Source organism: Taudactylus pleione, unplaced genomic scaffold (assembly GCF_031769625.1).
Source record: "Taudactylus pleione unplaced genomic scaffold, aTauple2 ptg000478l, whole genome shotgun sequence".
NCBI classification, from domain to species: Eukaryota; Metazoa; Chordata; class Amphibia; order Anura; family Myobatrachidae; genus Taudactylus; species Taudactylus pleione.
In genome coordinates, this window is record NW_028284880.1 from 2,162,593 (window position 1) to 2,176,474 (window position 13,882).

At 47.3% G+C, this 13,882-nt stretch overlaps 1 protein-coding gene across 1 annotated transcript; it reads right to left on the bottom strand.

Annotated features, from left to right (window-relative positions):
* Window positions 1-283: 283 nt before the first annotated feature.
* Window positions 284-2,507, bottom strand: LOC148503022 (uncharacterized). The gene has a single exon (XM_088449026.1). The coding sequence runs from the start codon at window positions 2,444-2,446 to the stop codon at window positions 350-352; it is 2,097 nt and encodes a 698-aa protein (XP_088305152.1). The 5' UTR covers window positions 2,447-2,507; the 3' UTR covers window positions 284-349.
* Window positions 2,508-13,882: the final 11,375 nt, after the last annotated feature.

Genomic DNA, 13,882 nt, shown 5'->3' on the forward strand with positions numbered 1-13,882 from the left:
GTAATAACAAGAGATCACATCCAGGCACACGGGACATCTGGTTACTGTACATGAGAGGCGCCCAGCTGTAGCTCCACCCACTGCTTCATTCTAAGGGTCCCATTTATCAACGAGTTTTATCATTCACAAGGAGTGATAAAACTTGTTGCGTATGATGATGGTGCTCCAGCCAATCAGCTCCCAACTGTCATCTGTTTGAAAAATGACAGTTTGGAGCTAATTGGCTGGAGCACCATTTTTAATACACAATGAGTTTTATCACTCATGATAAAACTCGATGATAAATGGGGCCCTAAATGTTTCACCAATCAGATATCCCTCCCTTTGATGTCACCACTCTCAGGGTTAGTTATTTATCACAGCGCCTGACTTTCCCAGATATAGCTGTACAACCTCTCCCTATACAATAAGCAACATGTAGGGGCTCAGTGAAGGTGGCAGTGAATGTGTGTAAGTGTCTCATCTGTGGAGCCAGAACATAAAAGGACAGCTGTCCTGCCTCATAGTCCAGATACAGCCCCACGTTATTACAGGAGATATTGCCAGGTAACCGGATCTGTTTCCTGTCATGTATCAGTGAATACTGGTCACACAACCCCTTACACACAGCCCAGGACTTGTCATTATAACCAATGTGTGACTGATCCCCTCTCCTGTCTATACTGGGATAGCACATCCCTACACTCCACCACCCTGACTCACTGACAGTCACATCCAAGTAATGTCGCCCTGAGGAAAAGCTGGTGGTGCTTAGTACCTGGTTATAATGCTGAAATCTCTCTGGTGTTTCTGGACGGTTCTGGCTTTCATCTGACCACTTTGTATTGTTTTGTTCACCAAACACAAATCCCTTGCTGCTAACCTGTGACATACATAAATTATTATTAGCTGCTGTGTTTGTACCCAGTGTTCTTTTTGGACCAGTCAGGCTTCCATCTGAGCATCTAGTATAGTTTTGTTCACCAAACATAAATGCCTTGCTGCTAACTTGTGCTATATATATATTATTAGCAGCTGTGTCTATATCCAGTGTTATATCTGTAGGTTGGTGCACATAGAGCCCTATTTTTATACCAGTTAAAATATCAGATTCAGTAATACCTGCTGTGTATACACCTAGTGCTATGTCTATAGGCTCTAACACATTGTTTCCTTTATTTACAGGTGTGTTTACATCACATTCTATATTACCTGTTGGGTTTACTCCTAGTGCTATATCTGTAAGATCTGGAACATTGTTTCCTTTCCTTATACCTGTGATGACATCACATTCTGTATTACCCCCTGTGTTTATACCCACTGCTATATCTGTAAACTCTGGTACATTGTTTCCTTTCTTTACAGCTGTGATTATATCAGACTCTGTATTACCCGCTGGGATTACATCCTGAGGTCTGTCAGTAGATTCCTGCACATAGATCCCTTTCTTTATACTGGTTATTATATCATATAATGTGTGTAATGTCTCTGAGACGTGACCCACATCCAGCTCTCCTACACCAGGGACCTGGTTATCATGTCTCTCTCTGTCCTCACCATCACACCAGTCACCTGTGTCTGGTTCCTGTAAGACAGTCAGTGGATCAGACATGTTACACAGCTCCTCAATGTGACGCATCTTCCTGGACAGCTCGTCCTTCTTTATTTCCAGCTGCTGGATCAGATTAGAGACTGAGAGTGAAACGCGCTCTTCCTGCTTGGAGACCTCACTCAGGACTCTCTTCTCCAGGTCTTTGAGCTGTCTTCTGATGTCTCTAAACAGGACAGTGACTGTCTCTGTCACACCAGCTGCTTTTTTCTGACCATCTTTCCTGCACTCCTCCAGGCTCTGGACTCTTTTCTCAGCCTCCTCTCTCTTTATTGTTAGATTCTGCAGAATATTTATCAGTTTCTTCTTCTTCTCCTCAGAGGCCTCATCCAGCAACTCCACCTGGTGTCCCCGATGTTCTCCGGCCAAACTGCAGGACACACAGATACAGGCAGCGTCTTCAGTGCAGTAATACTCCAGGATCTTCTTATGGATGGAGCATTTCCTGGTCCCCAAGGCAGTGGTGGGATCAGATAAGACATGATCTGCTGACTTGCTGTGTACTCTCAGGTGTCTATCACACAGAGAAGCCTCACAATGCAGACAGGATTTAACAGCAGGTACATGAGAGTCCACACAGTAAGTGCAGATGATCCCAGTCTCCTCCTGATCTGGCCGAGTAGACAGCAAACTCCCCACTATGTTACACAGAGGAATGTTCTGTATCAGAACGGGACGCTCCTTACATTCTGCTCTGCATTCAGGACAGGAATAAACTCCAGACCCCTCCTGTGTATCCAGCACTTGATGAATACAGACCCGGCAGAAGTTGTGTCCACAGCTCAGGGTTACTGGGTCTGTATAAATGTTCTGGCAGAGGGAACAGTCCAGCTCCTTTCTCAGATCAGCAGACGCCATCGCTGACAACAGAGGAGAGAAATGAAACTGAAAGTCTCTGACACTCAGAAACCACAGAGGATGGGGCTGGTGCAATCAGTAAAGGTCATTTAACCTGCACAGCACTTATAGATTGCACACAGCTAGGCTAGTGTCATTAACTCCTTCATTGCTTAGTTTTTTCACTCCCACACCCATGACTGAGCCAACGTAAATATCAGTTTGTTTCGGCAGTGATCACACTAATCATACCTTATTCTTTGTGTGAATCTTTGCTCATTCCTCCGGCAAAAGATAATCTACCCATAGGGGCATATTCAAGTAGGTGCGAATTTACCAAAAGTTTTTCCCACAGGTGCGAGATTTTTGGTATTCAATTGGGGGAGAGATTTTTATTTTTTGCCACTCAATTTCTTTTTTTAAGCAAATTGTGTGTTTGTGTGTGGTGGGGTGCTGTTAGAGTGTGTGTGTGTGTGTGTTTGTGTGTGATGGAGTGCTGCTGGTGTCTGTGGTGTGTGGGGTGCTGCTAGTGTGTGTGTGTGTGTATGTGTCCCAGCTGTGTGAGAACTGCTGTCAGTCAGTGTGTGTGATTGTGTGTTGTGGGGTGTTGCTAGTGTGTGTGTGTGTTGTGCTGCTGCTGGTGTCTGTGGTGTGTGTGTGGGCACTGCTAGTGTCTGTGGTGTGTGGGGTGCTGCTGGTGTGTGGGTGTGACCCCAAGCTGTGTGAGAACTGCTGTCAGTCAGTGTGTGTGAGAGCTGTCAGGTGTGTGTGTGTGGTGGGGTGCTGCTGGTTGTCTGTGTACAGTATGTGTGAGGTGCTGCTAGTGTGTGTGAGTGACCCCCAGCTGTGTGAGAACTGCTGTCAGTCAGTGTGTGTGAGAGCTGTCAGGTGTGTGTGTGTGGAGGGGTGCTGCTGGTTGTCTGTGTACAGTATGTGTGAGGTGCTGCTAGTGTAGCACTCTGGTGTTGTGTGGTGCTATTTGAAACGTACCTGATATCTTCTATGCTTTCTACGTCAGAGAGGCAGAGGACCCCCCAATCCCAACACTATGGCCCGTATTCAATTTGAGGCGAAAAGTCTGGACTTTTTGCCTGCTGGACTTTTCGCCTCCTTCGCCTGTTTTCCAGGCGGAAAAGTATCGTGCGCGTGCCCTCTATTCCCCGTATTCAATTCCAAAGTAGGCGAAATCGGGAAAAGGCGAAACTTGGATCGGAGAAAAAATACGGGAATTTTTCGGGAAATAATTGTAGGACCCCCCTAAAGATGTCCAGACCTCGGGGATCACTATGGGTACCCTCGTTTTTGCCTGCAGAAGAAAGTCGGCTTTTTAAATAGATGCGGCAGGTGGTTATTTTTCACGACATTGAAGATGTGATGCAGAAAAGCACTTAGGTTTGTTTTTTTCATTTTCAAAAGTGGTCCCATCAAATTTGGGGTACATGAAAATGGGGGTAAGCATATTTTTAAGTACCTAAAGGTAATTTCTTAAATTCTTCAAAAAATACACCTGCCGCTACTCTGCGCAATGAAAAAAACACCTGCCACATACTTGGGGACCCCACCAGAATTAATTTCGTTAGTTTGGCATTTTGGCCCTCATTCAGAGCCGTACGCTCTGAGCAGAGCGCACGCTCTGAATGAGGGCCGGGCTCCATTTTCATGGAGCGTCCTCCTGGATGCTCGTATAGCTGTGGGTCACCACCCACAGGCTATACGAGCGTGCTTTTTGATGGCCGCGATGGTCTCGACCATCGAAATTGCGAGCCGGAGCCTGCGGTTGAGGTTTTCAACCGCAAGCTCCGGAGTGATTTTGGACAGCCGCTCGCGAGTGGGTCTGAATCAGGCCCTTTGTTTTCACTTCTTTTTTTTTTCACCCCAAAATTAAAAAAAATTTTTGGGGGGTGTCCCGATTTTTTTTTTGGGCACATTTCGTTTTAAGGGGGCAATCCCAAGGGTGCAGGCTATTTTTTAAAGCCTGCACCCCTAAACCCCAAATCTGCACTTTTTTTCCCCTGCTATAGGTAATTGAAAATTTATCTCTGTTTTTTTTAAATGACCTTTCACCTCATTTACGAAAAAAAATGGGAATTTTCGGGAAATATGCCTGGGACCCCCCTAAAGATGTCCAGACATGGGGGATCACTATGGGTAACCCCATTTTTGCCTGCTGAAGGTAGTCGGGGTTTGTAATAGCCGCGCAAGGTGCAATTTTGCGGCTATGAAGAAGTGGTAAAGAATAGCACTTAGATTATTTTTTGGGGGAAAATAACTATTCATATCAAATTTGGGGTACATGAAAATGGGGTAAATTTTTTTGGTGTGTCCCGATTATTTTTAAACTTTTTTTGACGCAGTTTACCTTTAGGGGACTCTCTTAAGGCTGCACGTGGGTTTCCGCAATGTTGTAACCCAAACCCGCAATTCTGCACTTTTTTCCGCCTGCTATTCATGGGCAAAACTATTTCGCCATTTACATTGCATTGACTTTTCGCCTAGGATACGGAGGAAACTCAAAACAGGCGAAAATGACATCATCGGCGAAAAGTATCTCGGAAAATGACTTTTCGCCTCAAATTGAATACGGGCCTATGAAAGACATGAAAAATAAGATGTTTTACTTTTATTTTACTGGATCGCTTCGATGATGGATCCTGAACCTCTCAAATAAAGGGTTAATCAAGATTGTACATTTTCACAACAATAAAATCTGCTATTTATTTTGTTACACTTAACAAATACTTTCCCTAACATAAAATCGGAAATATAGATGAACTCTGTTACGCTATGTAATTCTGGATACAAGGATCGTTTTTTAAACTAGACAGGAATAAAGATGAAACACTTTGGTTATTCTTCCTATTTGGGGAAATAACAACTTTAACTCTGCATATACTGGATACTATTGTCCTCTAATGTCTCTTTTCAGTAAGGGAGAGAACTTTTCTTAGCAAAGTTATTTGAAGATGAGAAATAGGCCAAGTTCATCTAACTAAAGTCTAGACATGGTAGAATTGGGTTAGCTGAATAAGTGCCTGAAGTTAGGTATTCGCTGTATCGGTATACAATCGGGAAGCCGGCTACCCGACTGTCATATCCCTGCGAGGGTGAAATGCCGGGGGCGTCTAGATGTAGACGCCTGACATTTCCCCGACGCCGGGAGACTCCGCCCGGCATCCCGATCGAAGGGATGCCGGGCGCCACGAGCGGACAGCCGCGCGGGGGGGGGGGGGGTTAGGTTTAGGGCACCTGGGGGGACTTAGGGCTAGCCACCCCCCCCGGGAGGGTTAGGCTAGGGGGAGGGAGGGTTAGGCACTTGGGGGGAGGTTAGGGTTAAGCACCCCTATGGAGGGTTAGGGCTAGGGGGTTAGGTTAGTTTATACTTACCTTAGGGACGATCAGGATTTCCAGCGCTGTCGGGCTTCCGCTGCCGGGAACTCTGCATCTGTCGGCCAGGCGCTGCCGCCCGACAGATGCAGCGCCTGGCCGACAGATGCAGAGTTCCCAATACCGCTGTATCAATACTGGCTGCCTGTGTCTCCTGACGTCTGTAAGTAATACTCCCTAGAAGAGCTGTTGTCACTATATCTGTGTGACTGCTAGTTTGTAATAATAATCACGATGCTGGCTGAGGGGGATGTAGTTTATAGACTAAATGCCACCGGTCTATATCCTGACGCCGGGATGCTGAAGGAAGCCGGATCGATCGAGGTAAGTCCGGCCGTCCTTAGCACTTAGCTGCAGGGGTGTTTGGTTTAGGCACCCCACGTGGGACTTAGGGTTAGGCACCCCCTGGGAAGGGTTAGGCTAGTGGAAGGGGGCGTTATGGTTAGACGCCACTGGGGGAGGTTATGGTTAGGCACCCCCCCCCGGGAGGGTTAGGTTTAAGGTGCAGGGGGGAGGGTTCATTTTAGGAAATCCCTGGGGGACTTAGGGTTAGGCACTACCCCGGTACTTTTAGAGTTAGGCACCCCGAAGGGAGGGTTAGAGGGGAGAAGGTTAGGGTTATGGTACTTACATTCTCCATCGGGATTTTCCTCTGTTGGGCTTCTGGGGGGGACTTAGGGTTAGGCACCACCCCGGTAGTTTTAGGGTTAGGTACCCCCCCAGTAGTTTTAGGGTTAGGCACCCTTAAGGGGGGGAGAAAGATGGGGTACTTACTTATATGCTCTGTCGGGATTCTCCTCTGTTGGGCTTCCGGCGTCGGCATTTCATCCCGGCGGATCAATACTGAGCTGAGGCCGGTTAGGTCTGTTTAATCCTAAATATATACAGTTTAAAGTCGGGTATCCACTAGGTGATTTTGACAGGCGATTGCATGATAACGACATCGTTATTGTGCAATCACCCACAAATCGGCCGCAAATCAGGCATGTAAATGACAAAAAGGACCAGCGATGCGCATGCCCGCTGGTCGTTTTTGCCATCTATCATCACCCGTACATGCTGGTCAACCTGACGACCCATCAGGCTCAGCATGTACGGGGTTGATGGATGTGCCTGGCATGAATGAGTGAACGGTCAGTCTAGGCACATCACTAGACATATTTATTTTATTTATTTATTAACAGTTTCTTATATAGCGCAGCATATTCCGTTACGCTTTACAATTGCATCAAAGAGGTTCTTAGCATAATAATGCCCATAATTATGCTAAGAACCTCTTTGATGCAATTTATCAGTATTATTATTAGGTTTAGCATTGTTAGAGTGCGCACTTGCATTTTTTTTCTCTTTTTTTGCTTGCAGCACTACAAGTCTCAGCAGGTAGCACTTCACATTGTGCTTGGGGTGTGCAGTCTAGGGCCCCTCCCCTATGCATAGTGTGTGAGAGCTGTCAGGTGCGTGTATGAGGAGTGCTGCTGGTGTCAGTGTGTGTGGGGGGTGCTGCTGGTGTGTATGTGTGTGTGACCCCCGCTGTGTGAGAAATGCTGTCAGTGTGTGTGTGTGTGTGTGTGAGCTGTCAGGTGTGTGTGTGGGGGTCCTGATGGTATGTGTGTGTGACCCCCGTTGTGTGAGAAATGCTATCAGTCAGTGTGTGTGTGAGCTGTCAAGTGTGTGTGTGTGGCCCCCGCTGTGTGAGAAATGCTGTCAGTCAGTGTGTGTGTGAGCTGTCAGGTGTGTGTGTGACCCCCGTTGTGTGAGAAATGCTATCAGTCAGTGTGTGTGTGAGCTGTCAGGTGTGTGTGTGACCCCCGTTGTGTGAGAAATGCTGTCAGTCAGTGTGTGTGTGAGCTGTCAGGTGTGTGTGTGTGACCTCCGCTGTGTGAGAAATGCTGTCAGTCAGTGTGTGTGTGAGCTGTCAGGTGTGTGTGTGACCCCCACTGTGTGAGAAATGCTGTCAGTCAGTGTGTGTGTGTGTGTGTGTGTGTGAGCTGTCAGGTGTGTATGTGACCCCCGTTGTGTGAGAAATGCTGTCAGTCAGTGTGTGTGTGAGCTGTCAGGTGTGTGTGTGACCCCCACTGTGTGAGAAATGCTGTCAGTCAGTGTGTGTGTGTGTGTGAGCTGTCAGGTGTGTGTGTGATACCCGTTGTGTGAGAAATGCTGTCAGTCAGTGTGTGTGTGAGCTGTCAGGTGTGTTTGTGACCCCCACTGTGTGAGAAATGCTGTCAGTCAGTGTGTGTGTGTGTGTGTGAGCTGTCAGGTGTGTGTGTGACCCCCGTTGTGTGAGAAATGCTGTCAGTCAGTGTGTGTGTGAGCTGTCAGGTGTGTTTGTGACCCCCACTGTGTGAGAAATGCTGTCAGTCAGTGTGTGTGTGTGTGTGTGAGCTGTCAGGTGTGTGTGTGACCCCCGTTGTGTGAGAAATGCTGTCAGTCAGTGTGTGTGTGAGCTGTCAGGTGTGTGTGTGACCCCCGCTGTGTGAGAAATGCTGTCAGTCAGTGTGTGTGAGCTGTCAGGTGTGTGTGTGACCCCCGCTGTGTGAGAAATGCTGTCAGTCAGTGTGTGTGTGTGAGCTGTCAGGTGTGTGTGTGACCTCCGCTGTGTGAGAAATGCTGTCAGTCAGTGTGTGTGTGTGTGAGCTGTCAGGTGTGTGTGTGTGACCCCCGTTGTGTGAGAAATGCTGTCAGTCAGTGTGTGTGTGAGCTGTCAGGTGTGTGTGTGTGATCCCCGCTGTGTGAGAAATGCTGTCAGTCAGTGTGTGTGTGTGAGCTGTCAGGTGTGTGTGTGACCCCCGCTGTGTGAGAAATGCTGTCAGTCAGTGTGTGTGTGAGCTGTCAGGTGTGTGTGTGACCTCCGCTGTGTGAGAAATGCTGTCAGTCAGTGTGTGTGTGAGCTGTCAAGTGTGTGTGTGTGACCCCCGCTGTGTGAGAAATGCTGTCAGTCAGTGTGTGTGTGTGTGTGTGTGAGAGCTGTCAGGTGTGTGTGTGTGACCCCCGCTGTGTGAGAAATGCTGTCAGTCAGTGTGTGTGTGAGCTGTCAGGTGTGTGTGTGTGACCCCCGCTGTGTGAGAAATGCTGTCAGTGTGTGTGTGTGTGTGTGTGTGAGCTGTCAGGTGTGTGTGTGACCCCCGCTGTGTGAGAAATGCTGGCAGTCAGTGTGTGTGTGAGCTGTCAGGGGTGTGTGTGTGACCCCCGCTGTGTGAGAAATGCTGTCAGTCAGTGTGTATGTGTGAGCGGTCAGGTGTGTGTGTGTGACCCCCGCTGTGTGAGAAATGCTGTCAGTCAGTGTGTGTGTGAGCTGTCAGGTGTGTGTGTGTGACCCCCGCTGGGTGAGAAATGCTGTCAGTCAGTGTGTGTGTGAGCTGTCAGGTGTGTGTGACCTCCGCTGTGTGAGAAATGCTGTCAGTCAGTGTGTGTGTGTGAGCTGTCAGGTGTGTGTGTGTGTGACCCCCGCTGTGTGAGAAATGCTGTCAGTCAGTGTGTGTGTGTGAGAGCTGTCAGGTGTGTGTGTGTGACCCCCTCTGTGTGAGAAATGCTGTCAGTCAGTGTGTGTGTGAGCTGTCAGGTGTGTGTGTGTGACCCCCGCTGTGTGAGAAATGCTGTCAGTCAGTGTGTGTGAGCTGTCAGGTGTGTGTGTGTGACCCCCGTTGTGTGAGAAATGCTGTCAGTCAGTGTGTGTGTGAGCTGTCAGGTGTGTGTGTGATCCCCGCTGTGTGAGAAATGCTGTCAGTCAGTGTGTGTGTGTGTGAGCTGTCAGGTGTGTGTGTGTGACCCCCACTGTGTGAGAAATGCTGTCAGTCAGTGTGTGTGTGAGCTGTCAGGTGTGTGTGGGTGACCCCCGCTGTGTGAGAAATGCTGTCAGTCAGTGTGTGTGTGTGAGCTGTCAGGTGTGTGTGGGTGACCCCCGCTGTGTGAGAAATGCTGTCAGTCAGTGTGTGTGAGCTGTCAGGTGTGTGTGTCCCAGTTAGTCCGCAGTGTGAAGCATGTGGCAGCCGGGCACAGGAGCGAGTGTAGCATATTGGTGGGTGCCTGGTGTTCCGTGGTTGCGTGATTTTTTTCTCCCCCGTGGGATTTTGGCCTCAAAAAAAATGTACAACCCTTTTTTGTGAATTGTATTACCGCGGGTATCTGGAGTGCGCATACTTGCAATAATTCATACTTGGGCGTGAGGTGCGCTAAATTTGCTATCCATCTTTCCAAAACCACAAAAAGCTGGATTCTACACATTTTCATTATAACAACTGCACTTGGAAATGATAATGCTTTTTTGTTATTTAACATAATAAAGTGGGGGGAGGTGGGGAGGGGTGGGGTGCGGTAGGGTGGGATGGGGTGGTTCACTTACTTTTCTAATCCAAGACTGTGAGTAGTTTCCAGAAGGTGGCACAATAGTGGAAAATGACACTTAGAATTAGAACACTTGGAAACTCTTTGCATAACGTAGGGTGTCATACCTTTCTGAGTAACTGCAAATCTTCCGAAATAAAGGTGCCCAGTTTGTATGGGTAGACTTGGGGGCTGATTCCGAGGGGGCGACTCTATTGTTTTATAGGATGGTTGAATGAATGGGCGCCTGACAGAGAAATGCCATTGTTGTTCTGTTCGGGCGCACTTAGCCGCGGTTAGACACGTTTCTTCTCGCTACCTCCTGAAGTGAGGAGCAGAAATGTGTTATCAGTCAGCTGTTTGGTCACTGAAATTAGGGTTTGGGCGCCCACAGCTGATCTTTAGGCGGGGTTAGTTGCTATACATGGCATGGGCACCCAAACGGAGCAACAACTGAAAAAACACGTGAATTGCCCCCATAGTTGCGCACAAAGTGGCTGTAGTTGCAGGTAGCCGTGGAAGCCAGATTTACTACCTTACACTAATGATAGAATCCGTAGGGCTAATGCTGGAGTCTGCAAGCTGGAAGCTGCCCCGACCGTAGTATTTATGCCATCTGCTACATCTGTTATCATTAATATCTGCACTTTGCAGCAGCCCTCTTCTACATGCAATAGATCCAGCAGAGGATTGCAGTCATAGGGGTACATTTACTAAAGTGAGAGTGTTTATAAGTGGAGATGTTGCCCATAGCAACCAATCAAATTCTAGCTATTATCTTCTAGAAGGTGCTAGTTAAATGTTAAGTATGATCTGGTTGGTTGTTATGGGCAATATCTCCACTTCTAGAAACTCGCACTTCAGTAAATATCCCCCATAATGCCAACAGTTTTGTTGTCGACATTGTTGAAATGTTGACATTAAACTTGTCGGCATCTGCAGAATGTCAACATGTTCACAATGTTGACATGTGAAATGTACAAATTAAGCATGGAGGGTTAGGGTTAGGCTGTGGAAGGAGAGGGTTAGGGTTAGGCTGTGGGAGGAGAGGGTTAGGCACTAGGGAGAGGGTTAAGGTTAGGCTGTGGGAGGAGAGGGTTAGGGTTAGGCACTAGGGAGAGGGTTAGGTTAGGCTGTGGGAGGAGAGGTTTAGGGTTAGGCACTAGGGGGGTTAGGGTTAGGCTGTGGGAGGAGAGGTTTAGGGTTAGGCACTAGGGAGAGGGTTAGGGTTACGCTGTGGGAGGAGAGGGTTAGGGTTAGGCACTAGGGGGAGGGTTAGGCTGTGGGAGGAGTGGGTTAGGGTTAGGCACCTGGGGGAGGGTTAGGGTTATGCTGTGGGAGGAGAGGGTTAGGGTTCGGCAATAGGGGGGCTTAGGGTTAGGTTGCAGGAGGAGGGGGTTAGGGTTCGGCACTAGGGGGGGTTAGGGTTTGGCTGTGGGAGGAAAGCGTTAGGGTTCGGCACTGAGAAGATGGTTAGGGTTAGGCTGTGGGAGGAGAGGGTTAGGGTTAGGCAGTGGGAGGAGAAGGTTTTAGGGTTCTGCACTAGGGGGGAGGGTTAGGCTGTGGGAGGAGAGTGTTAGGGTTAGGCACTATAGAAGGGATAGGGTTAGGCTGCGAGAAGAGTTAGGGTTCGGTCATTAGGGGGATGGTTAGGGGTTAGGCTACAGGAGGAGAGTGTTAGGGTCAGGCACTAGGGGAGAGATAGGGTTAGGCTGCGAGAGGAGTTAGGGTTCGGTCATTAGGGGGATGGTTAGGGGTTAGGCTACAGGAGGAGAGTGTTAGGGTTAGGCACTAGGGGTTGGGTTAGGGTTAGGCTGCGGGAGGATAGTGTTAGGGTTAGGCACTATAGAAGGGATAGGGTTAGGCTGCGAGAGGAGTTAGGGTTCGGTCATTAGGGGGATGGTTAGGGGTTAGGCTACAGGAGGAGAGTGTTAGGGTCAGGCACTAGGGGGAGAGATAGGGTTAGGCTGTGGGAGCAGAGGGTTAGGATTCGGCACTAAGGGGAGGGATATACTCACCGCCAGAAGTGCTGCAGGATCAGCCGGAAGTCATCAGCACATCAATGGACCCTGAAGACGCTGTATGAAAAAGCTCGCCATTTGCGCCTATGCACAGAGATCCATCTGAGAATAAGTCCCTTAGTGTAGAGGTCCCAGGAGCACACGTATGGCTGCACCACTCCTGCTAGCGTAAAACGTACATTGCACTCTATTGCCTGGAAAGCCATCACCAGAACTATCTGCCTATACAATCTGTGTAGCCTATTACATTATTGGTGATGTGACGTCAGATATCACTGCAATGTCTGTCTGGACATTACCACTTACTACTATAAGGTATTTCCTCTATGGGGTGCGAGGAAAAATGAGCAAAGTTAGATGGCAGCAGATGCTTTCTCCACCATTCCGATGGCGGAAACTGACACCGCGCACTTGTGCAGCGTCATCTTCCCCCGGAGACATCTTTCACAAAAGTCAGTCTTTCCCCGTACATCATCCCAGGGATATAACTCGCAGGGAAAGTGGTTACCGCAGCCGCTGTCTCTACAAGTTTCCCCTATTACATACAGTAGCGGGGATATTATTTTCTTTTAAAAGAAAATATCTGCAGAGAAGCTGATCTTTAATAATTGCAGCAGTGCAATACATAGGCCCTTAAGTGTTTAATGTTATCAATTTGCACATTGATATATCATAATTCTGTGGCAATGATCTTATTGTGATATTACCACTGTTACAGCTATTGTAGAGTTTATATTGCTAGAGATAACTTTCTGATATTAAAAATATCCTCCACCATTATTGATTTGAATTTACTTTTTCCCAGACTATCAGTACTTGTGGACCAGTGGCGATAATTTGTCTTCCAATTACTAAAGGTACAAATACTCTCCCATATTCCGTTCCCTTAAGTAAAGATATCTTGATTGTACTTAACTCTTTGTGGTTTACTGAGTTTGGGTTGAGACCTCCTGCCTCTCTGTTGTGGCTTGGGGAATAGGGCCCTGCTGAAGACTAGTACCAGAGCAAGAAGCTGAACCCTCATCCCCTGCTGCAACTAGCTAACCAGAGGCTTATAGTAATCACATCCCATCACATAGGGTTTTCATAAATTCCCCCCACAGTTTTATACATTTTTTCCTAACTCTTCAGTCTTTGTACTGCTTTGCCCTCTTTTTACAATTGGGCAAAGTAGTTAACACTACTGCTTCAGAGTTCAAAGGTGATGAGTTAAAATTCTGACCAATGAACTATCTGTGTGGAGTTTGTATGTCCATTCCTTGTTTGTGAGTGTTACTTATCACATTTTTAAAACAAATTAGCAGGTTAACAGGATTTTGACTCAAAAATTAACCCTACTGTGTATGTGGGTCCATGTGATAGGGAATATATATTGTAAGCTCCACAGGGGAATGACTAATGTGATTGATTGAAATATTCTCTGTAAGGTGCTGTGGAATATGTGTATACTATGCAATATAAATAAATATTATTAATAATAATAATAATTGTGTCACTCACATCCCCTATAGATTATAACCTGGTATGAGCAGGATCCTCTCTATATAATTATGGAATGTATATACTGTCTGTACTCATGTATCTTGTTGCCTATTTGCCCCTTGTATGGCACTACAGAAGCCTTGAGACGCCTTATAAATAATTGGAAATAATACATTTATATTAAGAAAAATAAATAGAATTGCGCTGTGCATCAGTATAAGGAGTTTTTAATTTGCTAATCATCAAATGT